The sequence below is a fragment of the Staurois parvus genome, unplaced genomic scaffold, assembly GCF_062004578.1.
Source record: "Staurois parvus isolate SC_StPar_1 unplaced genomic scaffold, SC_StPar_1.0 ptg000882l, whole genome shotgun sequence".
In the NCBI taxonomy this organism is placed as follows: Eukaryota; Metazoa; Chordata; class Amphibia; order Anura; family Ranidae; genus Staurois; species Staurois parvus.
The window spans coordinates 171,172-193,159 of record NW_028318678.1 but is presented as its reverse complement, the minus strand read 5'-3'; the positions used below and the strand labels follow the sequence as shown (position 1 = coordinate 193,159).

Genomic DNA, 21,988 nt, shown 5'->3' with positions numbered 1-21,988 from the left:
ACAGCCATATGTGGTTCTGAGTCTTCATGATTGATAGAATTGAAATCCACTGAATGGAAAAAAAGAGAACTAGGGAAGTTAGTCTGGGACAAAAAGCATTAGATGATGCTGAACATCCTCCAACCTGAAAAGGAGACCGGCTTTGTCTGACTTGCTGCAGCTTCTAATGCACAATGTGAGACGCTAACAGTATGCAGTAAAATCAGAGTAAGCCATGTCAGGGCAGGAGATCAGCTTGTACAGTGGCGCAAGACTGAAGGGAAGGCTGGGGTTCGGCAGTGTTGTCACTTGTTCCTGGTGAGCTCACAGATTGCGACCTAATCTCCAATATGGCCGTCCTCACATTGTATGTGCGACAGGCCTCTTCATTTGCACAGAAATGGTATCAACACCAGTCCAAGCCTCCTGAGTTGACATATCTAGAGAAGTCATAATTTATTTATTTTTTTGTCTATTGGAATTGTTTCCTAAGCAGGGCAAGGATCAGGGAGAGGAAAGTGCGATTCTTCGGGACAATAATCCTGCTAAAAAAGAGATTTATGGTGGCTGTAAATTGACCAAGCCTTTGTTTATTTCTAAATAACTGTGCCTGGCAAAGCATAAAAACCATAAGAAAAATATAATTGTCTTCACCCTCACATGTGCTAAATGTGAGAGTAGGATGAGTTCTTGTCCTACTTTGTATTCTACGTCAAGTCCATGGATGGAGAGCAAGTTGGACATTTTTTACCATTTATTTCTCTTAATTTTCTAAATAGTCAAATGAATACTGGTCTCCATTATGAGTTTTGCTCTGTATTGTTAGTAGCTACAATGACATAACCCCATGATAATTTTTTAAAATATAGTGTTAGTCTGTGTGCACAGTTACCTTCAAAGTAATCCACAGCAATAGCACCCAACCATACATGGCCCAGTCTCCAGTGTGCATTACTCTTAAGGGCCCATTCACACCATATGCATTGGGCTGAGTTTGTAAGTTTTGCCCAATGCAGTCCCAAAGCTTAAACAAGACAATTTGCTTTATGTCCTATTTAAGTTCTCACAAATGTTCTGTATCGGTAAAGCTGCCACCATGGCTGCTCCTAAAATATTCTGCCTTATAATCGTCGGTCGTTGCAAAATTAAGCGGTGCTATCAAGTCTTATGACTATCCTGCCCTGATTTTGGATAGAGTGGTGAAGGGTTAGACCCCATGTTGGGTTTTAATGCAGTATTTGTCCCTGCTAAGGAGATTCAACCTCTTTAGGTGTCTTGATGACCATTTTCACTTGGACTCTGAAGGCAGCCAACCCTTAACTGTTTTGAGGGTGAGGTGTCCGTGACATCTCCAGGAACATGAAGATTAATAATAACTCTGTAGCCACAGGGGACGCTATATCATGCAGGGCTGCTCCGGTTTCAGGTCTGGTTACATTGTTATGACATTACATTTCGATCGCGTGTTGACTCTCCCTGGGCTACAGTAACAAGCCTACATGTGTCTACGCAGCTGCTTCTCACCCAGCACAGCGCTACAGTGTTCTATGGATCGCGTTGCAGAGTTCTGTAAATAGATCTTTCTGTGTTGCAGTTTAAACCTGGGATTATTTATGCATTCTCTGTAACCCCATTGTCTGCTAGTATGACTCATCTCTTCAGTGTGGCATGGATAATAGATGGATAGGTCAAGAGACGGTGTCCTACCTATGTTTGTACAGGTAATTTATGTCTTGCTCAACAATTGATGAAAGTAATCATAAGAGGTCTGCCAAACCTTGCAGAGCTTCACTCTCAGTGGTCATCTACAGTTGTGTTCAAAATAATAGCAGTCAGACATCACTAACCGGATCAATCACTGTTTTTGGTAGAAATGATACTTCTACATGGAAAATAATTTACTAGCAGGTGTAGTAGAGTAATAGAAATCCAACAGACCCAACAGTCATGACATGCATGCTGCTGATTCTGTGTCATTGAATCACTAATTGAAAGGGGCATGTTCAAAATAATAGCAGTGTGGAGTTCTATTAGTGAGGTCATTCATTCTTTGAAAAACAGGTGGCAATTATTGCCCTTATTTAAGGAAGGAAGGCAGCAAATGTTGTACATGCTGGTTACAGTGCATTTCTCTCTGAAATTCTGAGGAAAATGGGTTGTTCCAGACATTGTACAGAAGAACAGCGTACCTTGATTAAAAAGTTGATTGGAGAGGGGAAAACATAAAGAAGTGCAGAAAATGATCGGCTGCTCAGCTAAAATGATCGCAAATGCTTTAAAATGGCAACCAAAACCTGAAAGATGTGGAAGAAAGCGAAAAACTACCATTCGAATGAATAGCAGAATAGCCAAAATGGCGCGGACTGAGCCAACAATCAGCTCCAGGAAGATGAAAGAAGGTGTAAAGTTCCCTGTGAGGACTGTTACAATTAGAAGATGCCTATGTGAAGCCAAGCTATCTGCAAGAAGCCCCCGCAAAGTCCCACTGTTGAAAAAAAGACATGTGCTGAAGAGGTTACAATTTGCCAAAGAGCACATTGACTGGCCTAAAGAGAAATGGCGCAACATTTTATGGACTGATGAAAGTAAGATTGTTCTTTTTGGGTCTAGTGGCCGTTTGTCAGACGACCCCCAAACACTGAATTCACTGAATTTGCTATGGCAAAGAAGATGGTGTTTTAAGACCCAGACCGCTGGAAAATTAAGTCTACTCACCGGCCACTTTATTAGGTACACCTTGCTAGTATCGGGTTGGACCCCCTTTTGCCTTCAGAACTGCCTTAATTCTACGTGGCATAGATTCAACAAGGTGTTGGAAACCTTCCTCAGAGATTTTGGTCCATTTTGAATTACTGTTGCCTTTCTATCATCCCGAACCAGTCTGCCCATTCTCCTCTGACCTCCAACACCAACAAGGCATTTTTGTTCGCACAACTGCAGCTCATTGGATATTTTGTCTTTTTGGACCATTCTCTATAAACCCTAGAGATGGTTGTGTGTGAAAATCCCAGTAGATCAGCAGTTTTTGTAATGCATAGACCAGCCCATCTAGCACTGACAACCATGCCACGTTCAAAGTTACTTAAATCCCGTTTCTTCCCCATTCTGATGCTCGGTTTTAACTTCAGCCAGTTGTCTTCACCACGTCTAGATGCCTAAATGCATTGAGTTGCTGCCATGTGATTGACTGATTAGCAATTTGTATTACCAAGCAATTGAACAGGTGTACCTAATAAAGTGAATATAGCATCCTTTTTTAATGGCTTGGGTTATTTTACCTTTGGCTGTGCAGTGCAAGGTCACTTTAAAGCAGACCTTCTTTTTGAATTCACTCATTATGTAAACCAGTAGGGAGCATGTCAGCCATTCCAAATCGCACTGTTATATGGAGTAGAACGTACCTTTTTCTTGCTACAAGTACAATCCCCTGCTCCTGAGTTCCATCATGTGACCTAAGGTCTCGGCAGAAGATCACGTGGTCTCTGACTGCTAAGAGCGCAGTTAGTGTTTGCATCATTAGAGAATGCAAGGAACTTATTTTCAGCTAGGCAACCCATGTCAGTTAGACTGGTCATGACTGACAACTGTTGTTTGAAAACTTTGATATTCTTTGCCCCAATATGAGAGCTGGGAGGTGCCGGCCCATGCCTCATCTATGTTTGGGTGGGCTTTTCCCTGCTTAATTCACATAAACTTATAACTTGCCTGCTTACAAATCTATGGCCAGCTTTATACAATACGGCAAAGTATTAAACATCTTTTTTTTTAGGAAAATCAAACTGTTAATAAAAGATGTTGCTGAAAATAAGATGCTAAATAATCACCTCTCCCTGCCCATGACACTGAACGCCACTGTTACAAAGATAAACTGATCCCCAAAGACTATTAGGAATCCAACACTTCTGGGGGTATCATATTCCTGGTCCCCCTCTGCATTCAGTGGTTCCTTTTGCTGACCCTCTACAGCACAGATGTGTCTTGTAGTAATGTAAGGATTGGTGGGAGAAACCACTGATCTGGTGGGAACCAGGAACCTGACCCTTTCAAAAATATCAGTATCTAAATGGTCTTCACCTGCCCATTTCTCTCCAGTATTACAGCGTTCAGTAGTGTGGGCTTCTTTCTCAGGGTTGTCTTTTATTCACAGTTTGATTTTGCTAAAGGATTCTCTTAAAAGTGTTCTCAACGGACCACCAACACCGTTGCTTAGTGATTACACCAGTTTGGGAGATTCTATGGGGTCCCTTGGCTACTTCATTCATGTATTGGAACAGTAGGGGTTCAGTAAATTCCTAGACCACTTTCCTTTTAAAAACTTGGGTTTTTATTTTTTTGTATGCATTTTTTATTCATTCCTGAAAATTACGCTTTTAGACATGTATACAAAGGGCACAGAATAATAAGTAAATTGAACAGCCACAGAATAATACAATTAATTAAATGAGCAGCTAGACATATGTCTGCACTTATTTTCTTAACTAATTTTCTTTTTCCTGTACAAATAAAGTTTGATGATTGTCCCAAGTTTCATTTGGTTCGTATGTCTTTGTCTTCCTGTATTATGAAAGCAGTATGAAGTGAGGACTTATTGTTATACAATATCACTGCTTCTTTGGTATTGTCAAAGATGTGTTTTATGGACACAATGCGTTTTCACGTTCTGAATTGAGGGTTTGGGCACACAGAGTTTGCGTAAATATGAACAGCCATTGTTCAAAAGATTATGGTATTGGACAATAGTCCTGTGTTCTGGCTTGTTGTCTGGGAAACCAAATCGTAATTTTTTTTTTCTCTTCTGCAGAACATGAGAGTCCGGACTATAGGTGGTCCAGAGTTCTACACACGCTTTGCCTCCAAGTTTAGAGGATCCCTGGGACAGAAATTCATGTTTGCAGATGGAGACAAAGCAATCTGTGGATCTTATAGGTAATGGCAAAAAAAGAAAAATTCTCAGCTAGGGGAGCAACATTAAAACTGCATTTGGTACACCTCAAAAGTAACGATGGTAAGGTGGCACCTTCCACGATTTGTTCTGGTGCACCTGGGAAGTATAGTTAAGCAGTATACTTATCAAAGTCTGTGATAGGCTGAAAGCTGCTGCAGCTGGACAGTGCTGGATGCTGTACCGACTGGTACCAAGGTTTAGAGCAGCATTTCTCAACTTTCATAAGGCAGAGGAACCCTTGAAAAAGGTTTCGGTCTCAAGGAACCCCTGCTAAAAATAACTATATCTACATTAGTGTGATGGTCAGTAGGAAGAATGCTCCTTACACTTCTGGTCACTGGGAAGAATTACCAAATCAATCGTGTCAGTGGGAACTTATCTGAGAGGCAGAAGTTGCTCATTGCTCAAGGAACTCCTAGCAAACTCTGGAGGAACCCTGGTTAGAGCCACATGCACCCAGGGACAAATGCCCAGAGACAAATGCTCAGGTCTTCCTTCCGGGTATTTGTCCCATGGTGCTAGTTAGTACTTCTCAGTGCGATGTCAAGCCCCGTCCAGCCACAGCAGCTTTCAGCTTCTCATAGACTTTTACAGACTGTTGCCAATTGGGCTGGATGGTGCACCTCTGCCTTCCGCCTGAGCGAAAACACTGGAATCCCAGGCAGAGGGGCTAAATGCCCAGTGTGCAGGAGGCATTAGTAGTGTTTTTTGATTCTTAAAAGACCACAAAATGTAAATGCTATAAGAGGGTAAAGTAGCGGTAGGAATTTGAACAACTAGAGACACTATTTTATAAGGATCAATGGTAACACTGGGCAACAAATGTTTTCTAAAGTTTTGCTTCCTGAAAAACTTTTGGTGACCATGATAGACCCCTTTAAATTAAACACAAAAAGTGTTCCGGAAGCAAAATCTTTGTTGTTCAGTATATTCAATGTAGGAGTCCTTTGGAACAGTATTGGTGATGTAGGGATTTGCAGAAAATAAGCTGTAATATTAATGACCTTGAAAGTTGCTAGTGTATAAAATGGGCAGTCCATATTTAAAGGAAAAATGTGCATTTATATATATATATATATGTGTGTGTGTGTGTGTGTATTTTGCAGATCAGATTGCGGGTGCAGTGTCAGGCCCCTGCAGACTGTCAGTATAGCTGTCTGCCCATACCTCCGATATGGGCAGGCAGTTACTTCAGTCCAGGAAGAATAAATGAACTACAAGGATGCTCACCAGCTTTCTTTTAGTTCATTCAGAACTACAATCCGTCAGCCGTGAATAAATGATGCAGCCGTGTGGGTGGAGCCCCACACAAATTAGCTGTTTTTAAATTGTGACCAAAGGTGCAGGGAGGGGATCTCCAGCCCAGGGGGGGGAGCTGCAAGAGTGGAAACACGTTACATATTCCACCCTAAAAATGGGTGGAACATGTAACCTGTTCCCAAATGTGACCTTCTCCTGTAACTCCTTGGTGCCAGTGGCGCAAATATGCGGCCTCATGGCAGCTAGGCCTTGACTCTGAGGGGTCGTATATTTGCATACTCGATGTGAACAAACGTGCCGGAAATACGACCTGTGCTCTCCTGGCACAGTTACCGGTGCCTCACAGAATGGTCCCAATCGCTGCGCCTCCCGGCGTCAGAAACCCCTTAAAGGGCAGGGAAGCACTGGTGCCAAGGGGTTAAGGTTCTTTTTTTTAAGACATCTTTAGCAAGCTTGTTCTCAAACCGTAACATTTGTTTCTGTTGACTTTTTAGTGACCTTGGTTGCTAAGAACATAAAGGTTACTGATTTTATTTACCTTTTTTTTTTTTCTCCCTCCATAGCTTCACCTGGTCGGCAGCAAGGATTGACCGAAACCTAATCACTGTATTATCAGGCCAAGTTGTGGAAAGCTTTGATAGACAGTTCCAGGAGCTCTACCTGCTGTCTAAGGGGGTCAGCCTTAAGAATGTTCAGATGGATAATGAGCCAGAGCCCGAACCAGTAATACAGCCAGTTATCATGCCAGCACCTTCAGAAGCAATAGCCAGGAAACTGATCAATCCTAAATATGCTCTAGTAAACATCAAGAGTGCCAGTGAGACTGGCAAAGACACTAAACAAGAAACTGATGCAGTCAAGAAAATTACCACCAAGCCACGGGTAGCTGCCCAAGAACAGCTGGTGGATGAGCTCCAGATTCACCCCGCTTTGCAACACATGGAACGAGCCAACATGTTTGACTATCTGCCCACATGGATAGAACCAGACCCAGAGCCTGGAAGTGAGATCTTAGGATACATCAATATCATTGATCCCAACATTAAGAATGCCCAACCCTCTCAAATGAACAGAATCAAGATTTGCGACACTTTCCAAGCTACAGCTCAGTATTTGCAGCAGGCCAAGGAGCTAGAGAGGCAAAAACAAGAGAACTCAGATCATAGTCATGTTAATAGTAAGCCATCCAGGCAATCTAGCTACACCCAAGAACACAAACCTAGTCCTATGGCAAACCAATCCATACAGACAAACCAAGACCAAGTTGTGTCTGGTCACATCAATGTTTCCAGGCAGGCCAGCAAAGAACAGAGTACAGATCCTAGCTTTAGCAAGCCTAACCTATCTAGGCAGGCAAGCTATGGCAAGGAATCTCAGCACAGCAAGATAAATCCATCCAGACAGGGCAACCAAGACCTGGAGTATGGGATTAGACAAGCAAGCCTAGAGCAGAATTTTGTTGTTAACAACACTAAGACTACCATATCCAGTCAGATCAGTTTAGAGGAGTCTCTCCCAAATACAGAGAATAATAGTGTAGAACAGCCTAACAATGGTGATTCAGCAGGCCAAGAGAGTCGGGATGTAAATTCTTTACAAAAATCTGTTGAAGGTAGTGCAGCGCTAGCAGGCAATCATCATCTTGTGTCTCACAAGCCACCCCCAGTGCCAAAACCAAGAACAGTGCCTGTAACGGACTTCATCAGCATGAAAAACGCCCTCAATGCCAAATCAGGTAAAATACCCACACCGACAGAAGACGTCCATACGCCGTTTGTCAACGGAGTTGAAGAAATAGACGCTGAACAAATTGACATTCTCATTGAAAATGAACCTGCTCCCAGTGATCAAGACGAAGAGTCTAATCTGGTCCAGCGGTTTGCTGGAGAGTATTCCTCCAGCGGTTCTGGTTCTTTACCCCAGTCCAATGCCTCTTCTATGTCTGAGGAATACTACCCATCTACAAGCTTACAAAGGAGAGGTTCTGATCGTATCCAAAATGGAGAGCGCCCTCCTCTACAGCGAAAACTGAGTGATGGTCACATCACCAGAGGGAGCTTTGTGAGCCCCCTCATCCCTCAAACCTTGATGGATGGGAGATCAATGGAAAATGGAAAGAGAAGGAACATGCTGGAAGAGGAGCTGAAACGTGTTTTATCATCTAGCCACCCACTGCAAGGGAAAGACCGGATTTTCTCTTTGGAAACTCCCCAGGTGTGTATAGATGTCGACAATCTTCCCACAGACCAATGTGAGAATTGAATAACAATCCTAAAAACAAATTGTTTGACTTTAGTGTGAAGCAAGTTGGATACTTTAACGTTTTTTCGCTGTTGAGTATTATATTCCAGTTTTTGTAGACCAGTTTGACAAGAGGAGCATATCACTACTGTGCTTTACTGGTCAAGGTACTTTTTGTCTTGTGACATGATTCAGCAAATATCAATAGGTGCTATTTTTGGAATATTTGGTTTAATAAATCTATTCAGAGCCAAACATTTATATTGCAAGAAGAGAAACTTCTACAGTATTGTAAGGAAAGGTTATATAAGAAAAGACGGGTCAAAATACTTTTAGGCGGAACCAAAGCGTTCCATTTTGATGGACCAAGACTGATAAAAATCTGTTTTTGCTGATTTAAATATTTCAAAAGTATTATGACACTATAAGAACGTTTTCACTTTCACATATTACCTCCACACTTGCTGCTGCTGCTGCACTTATAGATGTCAGGGGTGTCCCACTCAGATCCTCAACCAATCTGCTGTTTTACCTCACCTCAAGAGCAAGCAAAACTACCAGCATTCATTGGCTATCCCCACAAACCGGCTGCTTTTTAAAGTTGGGACAATACTTGTGCAGCTCACAGTGGAAGCCAAGGGGTTTTTGAAGGTGGGCTGTGATACCCAAAGTAGGCATAATAGCTTTCACAAGTATTGGTAAGAGGTTTTTATAGGAGTCCCACTCGGGGGCTGATTGGTGGAGGAAGGAAGTAAAGAACTAAATAGGGGCATGTGTTTTGTAACTTTAGCCAGTAGGACATGTATGAGTTTAGACAAAACTTTGCTGGTAAAACAGATCTCTAGATTCTGTCTCCTCAAGCAGAAATTTTGTTATATTAAAGTGCAAGGAAAGCATGCTAACGTGGCCTGGCAGAAAATATTCTTATATATCATTCTTATGTCATGAGTGTGCCTTAAGCAGGGGTGGACTGACCATTTGGAAACTCGGGCGGTGCCCGAGGGCCCGGGGTCAGTAGGGGGCCCCATGAGATGCCCCTGGTACCTTTTTCATTGGCTTTTCCCTATTGCCCGGGGGCCCCATGAGTTGCCAGTCCGCCCCTACCTGGTACCTTTTTCATAGGCTTTTTTGAGTTTGGGCAAGGACACAGGGGCCCCATGATCCCCTATTGCCCGGGGGCCCCATGAGTTGTCAGTCCACCCCTGGCCTTAAGTGATTTTCATTATGCTTTAAGTGTTATTGCAACTTGATGAATCTGGGCCCTAATCTCTGACACTGCCAGTTATAAAAAAAAAAAGGAAATACATTAAAGAACAGCTCCATTTTTGCTTAGGTTTTAGCCCTTACAGTAATTAGATACCATCAAGCACAGGGACTGAGCAAGCACTTCCACCACCTGTACAGTATGAATGCAATATAAAACTAGGAACAGTCTGCAGGAAGCCTATTTCCAGCGAATGTGTCAAAATGTAAAACATTCTTGTTAACTGGAATGTATCATTAAGCCAAATTCATGACAGTGTTCAGACTTTGGAAAGTTTGCTTTTATTTGGGCTGGAACGTTACCGTAGTTGAATCTTTGCCCTGCTTCTCGACCTGTACACAGTGTTCTGATTAGGATGTTTACTGTGGCACAGTGATTCTTGTACTTGCCTACAATTTCATGGGTAGCTGTCAGATGACTTGTATATGCTTGTTACTCTCCTAAATTGTGGTTCCTGTTGCAATGTTGGTAGATTATAAAGAAAAAGGTTTGGAGATATTTATGTTGAATTGTTGAATTTCTTTGTTATAAAGGTTGGAAAAAATGTGTCCAAAATATGTCAAAGTACATGTTAACAAAGAAAACCATAGCTTTCAGGCACCTCCTAGGTACACCCAAAACCTGGACCACTCAAATTTACAAACTTTATTGCCATTTGGTAGTGTTTGAATGTCCCTTCCCTCCTTTCGTAACTATCTATTGATACATTGCTAAAACTTGTAGCATCATTGACCAATAGGTAGGGGTGTTAAGAGGTGTCAGGATATCCCTCAACACTCCAAGAAAGTGTTGAAGCTTATGGATTAGGGCATTCCAGGTTTTTTTGGGTTCCTTCGGTGCCCTTGTCTTTTTCTGCAGGTAACAATTTATAGCTGAGATCCCATTAGTAAGTTTGTGGCCCTTTGTATAAAAACAATGGTCCATTTTGCCTTAAAGATCATCTAGTGTGAAATTTGACCCACCAGGTTATGACTTTGCTTCTCTAATCAAGCTACTGTTCTCACCAGTGCTGGTGTTAATTCTTCATATAATCCAATGCATAATCCACCAGAGCGTACATGATTTAGCATTTCTGCATCTACATTGCTTAGTGCAGGGGTCTCCAAAGTTTCTAAGCAAAGGACCAGTTTACTGTCCTTCAGGCTTTAGGGGGCCAAACTGCAGCCAGTGGAAGTAGAAAATGCCCCAACATCAGTGCCCCATCATTGGTTTTTAATTCAAGGAATAGTGCCCCATTGTTGATATTGATTGGTGCCAGTATGGAAAATGGTGCTCCATCATTGGTATCAGTTGGTGGAATAGTACCCCAAGGCCCAGATAAAGGCAAGTAGAGGCCACGTTCAACACCCAGGCTGATGTTTGGATTCCACTGCCTTAGTGATTACAGTAAGAAACTAGGGAATTTGGTGACTGAAAAGCCATGCAGAAGAACATTCCACAGTCATAGCTCTTAAAAAATAACCCTTTGTGAGCCGAATTCCAGCAAAATTGAATATGAAACTGCTTAATTCTCTTGTTTCTTGTATTTGACCATAGGTTTATTGTCTAGATGCACAAACATGCCTAGGTGAACCAACATAAAGAAGAAACCTTGACAGGTTTCGCAGCTTAACCTTACTGTTAAGCACTGTGCGAAAGGCGTCAAAATTTTTTCTTTCATGTCTGTTCACCTGTGTCTGTCTGTGCAGTTTTATAATAGACTTCGGGTCAAGCGAGATAAACGAATATGAAGCAATTTCCTTTTACTGGAATTTTGTTGTATATATCCTGGGAACAGGCAAGGTCTGAAAGCCCTAATTCTTGAATCACGGGGTATTTAAAGCTGGCTCCATTGCAACTGCAAAGTCTTGTTTTCTGAGCCAAAGAATAAACTTTTTTCTTACTGCAAGTACCACCCCTGTGTTTTGAGTATCCTTAATGTACATTGTATATATCTGAATTTAGACTGTGCATATGTTAAGAATTACTCATTCGGTATGAATAAATCTAGGTCAAAAAACCTTTCCTGGGTCGTCTATACCCCTTTATTAAATGACATTATCCTTCTCTACATTCTTTCCAGTTCCAGGGCATCCTTTTTGTCAACTGGCGGCCAAAAGTATATAGTATATTCCAGGTGAGGTTGTTGTGTATAGGGGCAGAATTATTTTATCTGGAGTCTGTGCCCCTTTTTTTTAATGCCAGGCAACATTTGTGCTAGCTACAGAAGCTGCGGATTGCCAATGCATGCTGTTATTGAGTCTGTAATGTACAGGCACAGTCAGATCTCCTCTCCCCAATCCCAGATTGTATGTTGCATGCATTTTTATAGCCCCCTACTTGATTGGTTTTGGAGTTTTTCTCATTGCACCTTTGCTAGGTAATGCCCAGTAATCCTTTATTTCTAGGTTAACTGATGCCTTCAAGACCCATTACATAGATTGTGTTGCTCTGCATTGGTCCATCTGCAAACACTTAGATGGTTCTTTTAATGATAAATGATTTATCCCCAAATTAAATGGCCATTGCCTCAACACGGAGCTTTGTGGCATTCCTCTTTTTGTGTCCTAATCTCTTTATTTAACCTCTCGAATATATAGTATAGAGGCCTATTAACTCTAACTCTTATTTTCGTATTGAATGGAACCTTCCTTGTGTTGCTCATTTTAGGCACCAGTCATTAAATTTGGTTGCTGTGGGCTGTGCAACTTTTTTTTTTTTTTTTTTTTTTTGCCATACTATGTGGTATTTATTTTTGTTTTATATTATTATGTTTTGCACATGTTGACTATGCATGCCAAGCATGAAGAATATTTTTTTCTTAAATAATGGAATTATGCAAGCTGACAAAGAAGCACCCTTTGCCATGGAAAGTTGAGACTAAAAAAAATCTCTTTTCCATGATAAAAATGTTATGGAAATATTTTATGGTACTCTTCTTATAGCCATTTGTGAATTGGTTACATGTCATTAAGAGTAGATTGTAGTAAACTGTAACCAACCATATAGAGCAAAGACAGCACTTTTAATCTGATGATCAAATAAGCATGGTGGAACAAGGCTGAGGTTTTCAGCATCAATCCTGTTTCATAATTTCCAGTTTAGATATACTGCCTGTTAATATACCAAATATATATCTACTATGGGTCAATGTAGCGAATGGCAGTCACTTGGTAAGAGAACAGTTCACTATAGACACTCAAGAACATATGAATACCAAATGTAATAAAACATAAGTTTCTATTGTTATAGTTTCTTTAGCCTACTGGCCTTCTTACCTGGGTACAGAGCCCTGCTGATCATCCCTGGCATGATGATGAAGATCATAGGCAGCATTTTGAGGTAGCTGGCAAGGATGGATCCGGCCTTGGCATGGCTCAGGTTCTTAGCAGATAGGGACCTTTGTACAATGACCTGATAAATGAGAGTACATATTTTTAAATGCAGTGAAAGTTTCACACCCTATTTATATGAAAAGGAATGGCTCTATTGTAGGCACTTAGAGCTAGCCAAACTTATATTTTTTAAAAGAGGTTTTTTATTGTGTCTCCATTGTGGGAAGCTTTCCCTAATTTCCTGTACCAGAGACACCAGAGGAAGTGAGATTAAATCTGCACAGGGAAGAGGTGTCCCCATTGTAAGATTTTGCGAATACCCTTTTCTGTTAAATGTTGAATTTTTCTCCTTGACATTGTGGTTATGCATGCATTATAGCAATGTGATTTACGTGTGCTAGTGCTTTGTGGTGCTAGTTATTTTGAAGGGCACTCCAAGGCACGAAGGCAGCACATCGCCAACACATGTATTGCAGCGTACTGTAATGCCCTAATATGCATTGCCAAAACGATGAATGTCCTTTTTTGGGTATTTGTCTGGAGTTGCCATTCCATGCAGTCAATCCCATTGATGTCATTTGGGGTGCAGCAGCTGCAAGAACAGACACTGATGGGTGCACGGCCCAGAACGCCTTCTGTGTGCATCCAGGGCCATGAACGCACACGTATGTCAGATTGGGAGCAGCATCTGTGTCTGCACAACCACTGCATTCCAATGGGGCTGCTTGTATAGGGATACATGGAACACCTGGCAAACATGACCCTCTAAAAGCGTACACTTTAGTAAGCCCCATGTGAATGAGGCCTAAATGTACATGTGCATTCAGAGTATCTAATCTGCCTCTGAACACATAGAATTCTATTTTCTATAACCACAAATAAAATGAAAGCACCTACATGTTGGCAAATGTACAGTATGAATACCATTTAAAATCATTGCATTTTTTAATGTGTTTAGAAATACCCAATAAATGCATGTATGTCCGTGTGAATCAGCCCTTTCACATGGGCTTCTGACAGTCAGTTTCTGACCCATAATTTATGCCAATTAAAAATGGACTGCAAGGTATCCCTATGGGTGGCTGGATGTAAGCAGATGTGCATCCGTCTATAACTGCCTACATCAGAGTCCGGTTAGGTTCATCGGCCCTTGTGGAAAAAGCTAGCATCTAGGTCCGCTTTTACTGACCTGACCTGATGTGCTTGATAGGTGGATACACATCTGCTCACATCTGGCTACCAACAGGGATTACATGAGTCCCCTTTCCTCCATCAAAAAATAGAGGAAAATTTGTACAGACAAGGATGTCACATAGGGGGTTCCCTGCTAGGACGTAACCGGGGGGCGCCAATGTGAAACAGACCTGAAACTGGTTGTACTAGATGACAAGTGTCTCATAACTTTAAAAACTGGGCCCATCCACCAACCATAAAGAAAATGCAAAGGAGCATCGTATTCGTTGTTGCTGGAAAATCAGACAGCCCTTTTAGATACCCCAAAAAATTCAGTTCAGCAATCAGGTGCAGAGTATAATAGGAAACCGACAATAAAAAGGTTTCTGGGAACCTCACACAAAACCAATGCCATATTTCCTGTCAGTTTTATTCAATTTACACCACAACTTTCAAATCACACCTGCGTTGTCATCTGATAATTCTCTGCCATGGGCCAGTGCTGCCCCCTAGTGATAGAAGATGACGTTAAGGGCTCATTCACTTGGGCATATGGCTATTTTCTACAGATTCTTGTTGGGAGGGCTAACAGAAGATCCTGCGTAAAATGTGCACCTAAAATACGTGTTTGGACGCTCACGATTCCACTAGTGACTTAACATGTGTATGCAGAGCGTAAAAACTACAGCTATGTATGGCCCCACATGCAGCTGCGTCCTACTTTTTTTTTTTTTTTTTACACTGCTAAATGCTGCACACATTTTCATTTGTATAACCCCATTGATTCCTATAGTGCTGTGTTTAGATGCGTACAAAATCTATGTGCTATAGGCAACTAATGTGGCATTTTAGAAAGAGATTGAGCTTCTTTCTATAGGTGGGTGGGGGGGGGGAGACTCATTCACAGGTGTGTGTGTGTGGGGGGGGGGGGGACTCATTCACAGGTGTGTGTGTGTGTGTGTGTGTGTGTGTGGGGGGGGGGGGGGGGGGGTTGAAATTGACCGGCAAAACCTTGTGGTTGAGACGCACATTTACCTCCACCCAATTGCTAACCCCTTTAGCTGCAGAGGCAGCGGCCTGGGGTGTACATATGCCGTGGCTGCAATGCTTTGCTTGAACCCCCTGTCACTTTCATGGTGTATAGTGCTTGCCAACCATGACCCATTGAAGTGAATGGGACCACTGTACAACCACAGTGGTCAATGGATTGAAGCAGGTGGTAAGGAAGCGATACAGTGCCTCCTCACCGCCTGACAAATGCTCTCTAAAGTGTGATCCAAAAACGGATTGCTATTCAATGAGCAAAGCACAAGTGAAGAAGCCCTTAGTGAATTGCCATCTTTCTAGGTATTTCATGTGCTGCGACTTGGACAAGTACACTTTATAGGAGAGCTAAGAAATAAAGGGGGTGTATTAAAATTACCTGCTGTTGAAATTGCTCAAAAAAGCTCTATTATAAATGATCATTGCTATGATAAAACAAATAATTAGCAGATTTACAGTGCTTGATATGTATGATGTTCATATATCTAACTAACTGTGAAGGTTATGCAGGAGCAGGGATGTTCTCATTGTATCACGGGAGCTTAGTTTGTATTTCCTGGTGCAGACATTCTCATCTGGAAAGAGAAGTGTCCGTAAACAGGAACAGGAGTATTCACAAGTACCTGGTAATAGAAGTCCATGAAAAGTACAATGTATGGCTAAGGTTTTCCTAAAATGATAATGGAATAATATAATGTGGACATCTTACACACGGATAGTTCTTTAGAATTCACTTGCTATAGTATTCTTGCTTATCATTGGCCTGTGCCATGTCATCAGCCCATGTGTGTGTTGGGTTTTACATCTGCAGCCCTAGCTGACTAATATGGCCTGCTGCTTGTTGTACTAACACGCTTTCCTTTTCTTTCTGCTCCTCAAGGAGAAAAACATTTTCCAGTTCACTTCCAATGGGCCCACAGGAGGATTCGACAGATTCTCACCACAGCATGGTGCCCAGAACATAGGCAAGGGCAGAGGCAAAAGGGAAGTCGGCATGGACGGCCCCAGTGCATATCGCCAGGTCAACAGAAAGTCTGAAGGGCCCCCGCCAAGACCTGGATTGTGGAGTGCCAAGGACTACAGCAGAGGCTACACCAGCCCGTTGTCTCATAGTCCTGTGCCCCCCGATAATGCATCAACTCCATTTGGAATTCCTTTTTCTAAGCTCTCCCAAGCCAAACACCTCAAGACCAAGCTAGGGACAACCAGCCTGGACTCTCGGAGGAGAGGTCATGGCCCACCGGGGCACAAGGACCTGTAAAAGAGCTATGAGGAGCTATGTTTATAGACTTGCTTATTCTTCAATCTTGTGTGAAGGGACAAGGGTTAACCTATAACGCAGTCAATGAAGAGTACATTATATGAATGAATGAGGACTGCACCCGAATCATGAGTGGCCATTACCATGGTCTTATGTGTTCTGGGAAAATGCCACGACATGGACTGCCCAAAACTTGTAAATGCTTGGTGAGGTGTGCAGGAGTTTTATGAGGGATTTTTTCATATCAGCCTTCTCTGCCTGGTCTTCTGGTTCTGCATCTACTGCACTACCTCGCTTTATGTTTACATTGAGCCAGGTCAATTTTTTTTATTGTTTGCGTAGACTGGTTTAAGTTTTCTGTGAAAGATATTTTTACAGGTCTGAGACACTGTCCAATGTTCTGCAAGTGAACCTGTTGTATGTGTTGGCCTTACTCCATAGAGAGCTCTTCTTCTTAAAGCCCACGTGACGTCACAAAAATAGTTATTTCATTACATGTTCATAGTCTTGCCTCCCCTTTGCTGTTATAGCATTTGTGCAGTGCAGTGGCCAGCAAAGTCTGACCACACTACTAGTGCAGTCTGGGAGCTAACAGACTTGGTCAGACACTCCCTTTCTTTGGACAGACACGCCTCCTCTCTTCCACCGCGCTATAGCTTTGCGTGATGATGCTTGTCATGAAGGTTATGACATTTAAGCTGGTCATACACTGGTCGAAATTCAGCTGGTCCAGGAGGGAATGGCTGAGTTTCGAATGATGTGTGGGCTTCCCCACTCAGGACTTTTAAATGGGCTTCAAGTGCTAATTCAGAAATCAAAATCATGACGTATCAGTAAAAGATGGATTCTGATTGGTTTGAATAACTTTACACTACCTAAGAATTAGAACTCTTTATCCAGTAAGGTAAACAAACTTGTCTGAATAAAAATTATAAAAAAAAAATTATAAAACAAATTTTGTGTAAAAGTGGTAGGATAATGAAGACCACTAGAGATTTTGCACCTTTAAAGACATATCATAGATTGTAACTCCCATATTTATATAATGACATGTTCACTTTAAGGACTATGGGCTAGTTTGTCTTTGGACACATTTTACATTTATCTTTACTAATCTTTTATTTGCTGCTGCTTAGGTGGAGCCTGTCTGTGACAGAATCTGAAAACATAGCTTTGTGTTTTATAGAGGAGTAAAACTTCGACTACAAAAGCCAATTTGATTTTAAGATGGATGGAATTTTCACAGATTAATATCTAGAGAGTTGTTTGTGGCCAAACCACCCCCTTTCTTAATCTGTGCAGTGTCCCTGTCACCTCAGTGAAAGGAGGCGGCCATTTTGTGTGGTGCATTATTGGTCATGAAGATGAGGCTTGTCATAGCCGCCATCAAAATTCCTCCATTCACAGTTCACCTGGAATTGGATTTTTTGAAAGCACAGAGTTTGCTTTCACAGAATTCAACACAGAATTGCTGAGTACTGTTTGAGCCACCAACATGGCTGCTTCCATGATATCACAGCCTTCTGGGTATATTATAACCTTCATTATACACACCAGATGACCAATCCTTCCAAATGGCTGCCTCCATTGTTTGTACATAACAGGAATATTGTTAATTTAACACACATGTCCAGCCAAAACTTTACATTTTCGTTTTAGATAGAGTGAGAAAGGATTAGAACACCTGTCAGGTTTTAACTGCTATCTGGGGCTCAAATATAGAGATTTCCCCTCCGGTGCAAATTGGATCATACTTTGCTGGGTTTTTTTGCCTTCTTCTGGATCAACTGTGGCTGTAGGATTATACCTTTTTTTTCTATGGTTGAACTGGATGGACTTTTGTCTTTTTTCAGCCAGACTAACTATGTAACTTCCTGTTCCTGTTGACTTTTTGGTTAAAACAGGAAATGAGGGAAAATCTGCATCAGCAAAAGAAACAGTAACAAAAAATGCTTTTTATTAGTTCAGTAAAGAAAGACTAGACTTCTGTCAACTGTTTTTTGCTGTCTGAGTTGCTGTTGCAGATTTCTTCTTCCTGTTCCAGTGATCAGTTTATTAGACAAGAAGTGACAGGAAAATAAGGTCTCGTTTTCAAAGAGGCGCTCAGAGGGTGGTAAAAACAGGTCACCGAGCTACAGTTACAAAAACCCCCCAAATAACCCAACAGATGGGGCTGTGCACATGCCACGGCCATGATGCTTTGCTTCATGTATTTAGAATTTAACTCTGGTGCATCACTGCTCAGTTCAGTGAGGCCACGCTGCAACCACGTGCAATACATGTGATTGCAGTACAGTAGTGTGGCATTATAGGGTTAAATAATGCTGTGGGGAGGTGGTATAACTCCACCTCAGCACCTGTCAAAGGCTTTCTGAAAACCGATCCAAACACAGATCACTCTTCAGAGGGCACCACACTCCACTGCAAGCCTTAGAGAGTGGAAATCCCATTAATGGTGGCCTTCACACTTCGATGTTATCATCTGATGTGCAGTTCAATGAAAACAATAAATTCTGCAAAAAATCAAGTAGTCATAACTTCCCTTCCAATCAATATAGATCGGATTCAATCAAACCAAGTACATTGGCCGGGACAGAAAATTCGTAATCGTTTTGCATTGATTGGCTTCGCCAATTTTGCTTGATCAGATTGTGGGAATACATAGTGAAAACCGTTACAATTGTAAGTTTATGATCATATCTTGACATCAGTTGAAATCCACTTCCCTATGTGTGGCATATCGATCGACTGTTGTCGATCTATAGATCAGTTATTCCTATCATAAAAGAAATCATTTATTGATGCATGTATGGCCACCATAACGAGACCCGAGTTAGCAACCTGACAGGGGTCCTAATCCTTTCCCCCTTTCATCAAGAACTAAAAAGAAAAGTTTTAGCTGGACATACCCTTTAAGTAAAAAGTGTTGCTGCAAATGTTTTGTGGGCAAGCTTGGCCTCAGGGTAATGTGTGTAAAAGACAATGGTTGTGTATATTGAATTGTATCTATTAATTTCTAAACCTTCCTATAAAGTGGGAGAATGTGGCTCGGAGTTTGAGGCACATCTGTGTCTCCCAGTCACATCCGTAAATGACCAGCAGCGCTACTGTCCATCCTCTCCTCCATCTTGGCGACATCAATCACTGCGCAGAGTATATTGTGAATGTACAATGATGTTCCTCAAGCTAAGCTTTGCTAATGTTCTGTTTAATTTCTGCCTGGTTCTCCTGGAATAGTTTACTGTAGGCTTTTGGCTAGTTGCAATTGTATGTATGTGAATATGTAAGTTTATGTATATATGTGTATGTATGTATATACGGAGTCTCTGGATGTGAAATTGCAACTATTTTAAGGTGCTTATGTACTATTTAAGCAAATCCTAATTCCTCACCACAACCGATTTTTCTCACAGGCCATACTGTACATTAAAGTTCACGATTTGGAAATGAAGTTCAGCTGCCATTATGTGTGACTCCCATAGTCGGCTTGTACATTGAATGGACCTGTGTCCCTAATGACAAGTTGGACTGTTTTTTTTCTCTGAAATATTGGGCAACCTCTCAAAATGTCTGCCGTGTGTGTGCGTATCTGTTACTACTAAAGCCCAAAGCTAGGTTCACATATGTGCCTTGAAGCAGCGTAAAAGTGTTAACATGCATTGTGGTAGTGAAGCCCATTCATTTGAATGGGCTGCCTGCTGTGTCTAAATCATGAGGCCATGTTTATGTGCACAGGGATGTACAGGAGTTCCATGTATCCCCATGCAGACAGTCCCATTGGATACAGCAGCTGCACAGACACAGCCGGTGCTCCCAGTTTGACATCCGCATGGCTCTGAACGCACACTGTGCCCTGAATTGCACCACACGAAAATGCATGGTGCTTTGTTATTATGCATCTTGTCATGCAATTTCTCACGCACTTTAGCAAGATGCATTGGGGTGCCATTAACAATTAATAGCACTGCAGCGCGCTTTCAAAAAAAAAAAAAAAAAGTTTTTTTTTTTTTTTTTTTTTTTTGCTCTACAGGAATCCACACTATTTTGAGTGCATTTCCGCATTGCACAAGTGTGAATAGAGAATTTTGATTCAGGTCATTATTTGTAGACATGGCAGTGTACCCTTGAATATGTTTGTGTAATGTTTTACCATGAGATAAAAAAAGATAATAAAATTTGGTGACTTTTGGTAACATTTACATTATGTATATGTACATCATTTCTACAACTGAATTTATTTTCCTCCTATTGGCTGCAGAGAATTAAAACATGACCTGGAATATTTTTGAAATTTGGTAATTAGCATTCGTTCAGAAGAAGTGGCAGTGTAGGGTGTTCATATAAACTAAACTCTTCCTGCCTTTTTGGATAACAGGAAGGGATAGAACCTCTGTCCACTCTTTATTGCTGTCTGTGGTCCTACTTGGGAGATTTATCTTCACATTTCGTTTATTTGATCGAAGTCATGGAAAACTACCCCACAACAGGGACATAGACAGCAATAAACAATATCCATAGCATGCCTTTAATAACAGCGGTGTCCTCTTATCTGTATGTATACAGATGTCCCTGCGGTGTGCAGTTTTTTATAGAGAGGAAATGAATATCACTTGCAAACGTTTAAAGTGACACTAAACAATAGCTGTATTTTCCAAAAATAATCCATGCACATCCACTACTTAATGGCCTTGTAATCTTTTTTTTCATTAAATTGTTTCTTACTATGAGTTCCCAAACCTCTCCTTTTCCCTCTCACTTGGAATGAGTAGTGCACATTAGTTGCTGTCATGTGCAGCGCTCTATGCGCACTCCTTTACATACAGGGGGACCATGGAGAAGGATCATAGCCACCCTCAAAGTCAGATCACAGCCACAAAAAAAAAAAAAAAAAGATTGAAGGAGACAGAGCTATGAAAGTAACTTTTTGTAAGGTTAAAGACTAATTTCACCTTTAAAAAAAAAATAAATGTATATGTTTTAGAAGTTTAAAAAATGTGCATTTATTACTAGTACTAGTACTGTTAGTGAGCTCATCAGCGCCCTTGCAGTCAGTTGAAACTACAAGTCCATCTGCAGCTGTGGAAGATGGGATTTGTAGTTTCTTCAGTCACAGATTCCTGTAAACGAATTATGCAGATGTGCAGGCAGAACCCCACATAGCGACGCTGATTTTAAATTGTGACAAGCGGGTATAGCGAAAAAAACCCTGCCCATTGTCAAAGTGCTGCATAGTAACCCGTTACACCCTAAATATGGGTGTAACATGTTACTAAAGGTGAACACCGCCTTTAAGAATACATATTTGAATAGTATTTTTTTTTAAATTGGAGTATCACTTTAAGCCTCATATACATAGGCATTGAATGTAAAAGTGCATCATGCTCACTGGAGGGATCAATAAAAGCATGTGGGCCTGCAGGGTTGGGCATGTCCTAGTGTAGCAGCCATTGTTACCTGGAAAAGGGAAGGCCTCATATTGAATTGTTTGGCTCCATATCCTCAGGGGG

At 41.5% G+C, this 21,988-nt stretch overlaps 2 protein-coding genes across 4 annotated transcripts in view; one reads left to right on the top strand and one right to left on the bottom strand.

Annotated features, from left to right (window-relative positions):
- SLC5A10 (solute carrier family 5 member 10) overlaps positions 1–21,988 on the bottom strand; it is a 246,853-nt gene that overhangs the window by 150,131 nt on the left and 74,734 nt on the right. Inside the window, exon 9 of the mRNA XM_089656012.1 lies at positions 12,947–13,082. Within this exon, the coding sequence (XP_089512138.1) occupies positions 12,947–13,082 (136 nt within the window). The remainder of the gene's footprint in view (positions 1–12,946; positions 13,083–21,988) is intronic.
- Positions 1–21,988, top strand: part of SACK1G (scaffolding CK1 anchoring protein G) — a 93,729-nt gene that overhangs the window by 65,276 nt on the left and 6,465 nt on the right. The window contains exons 3-6 of one of the 3 annotated variants that reach the window (XM_089656009.1): positions 4,781–4,905; positions 6,748–8,398; positions 11,752–11,805; positions 16,101–20,680. In XM_089656009.1, the coding sequence (XP_089512135.1) occupies positions 4,781–4,905; positions 6,748–8,398; positions 11,752–11,805; positions 16,101–16,481 (2,211 nt within the window). In that variant the 3' untranslated portion in view covers positions 16,482–20,680. Of the gene's footprint in view, positions 1–4,780; positions 4,906–6,747; positions 8,399–11,751; positions 11,806–16,100; positions 20,681–21,988 lie in introns of those variants that run through there. The other 2 variants (XM_089656010.1, XM_089656011.1) reach the window with 2 other exon arrangements.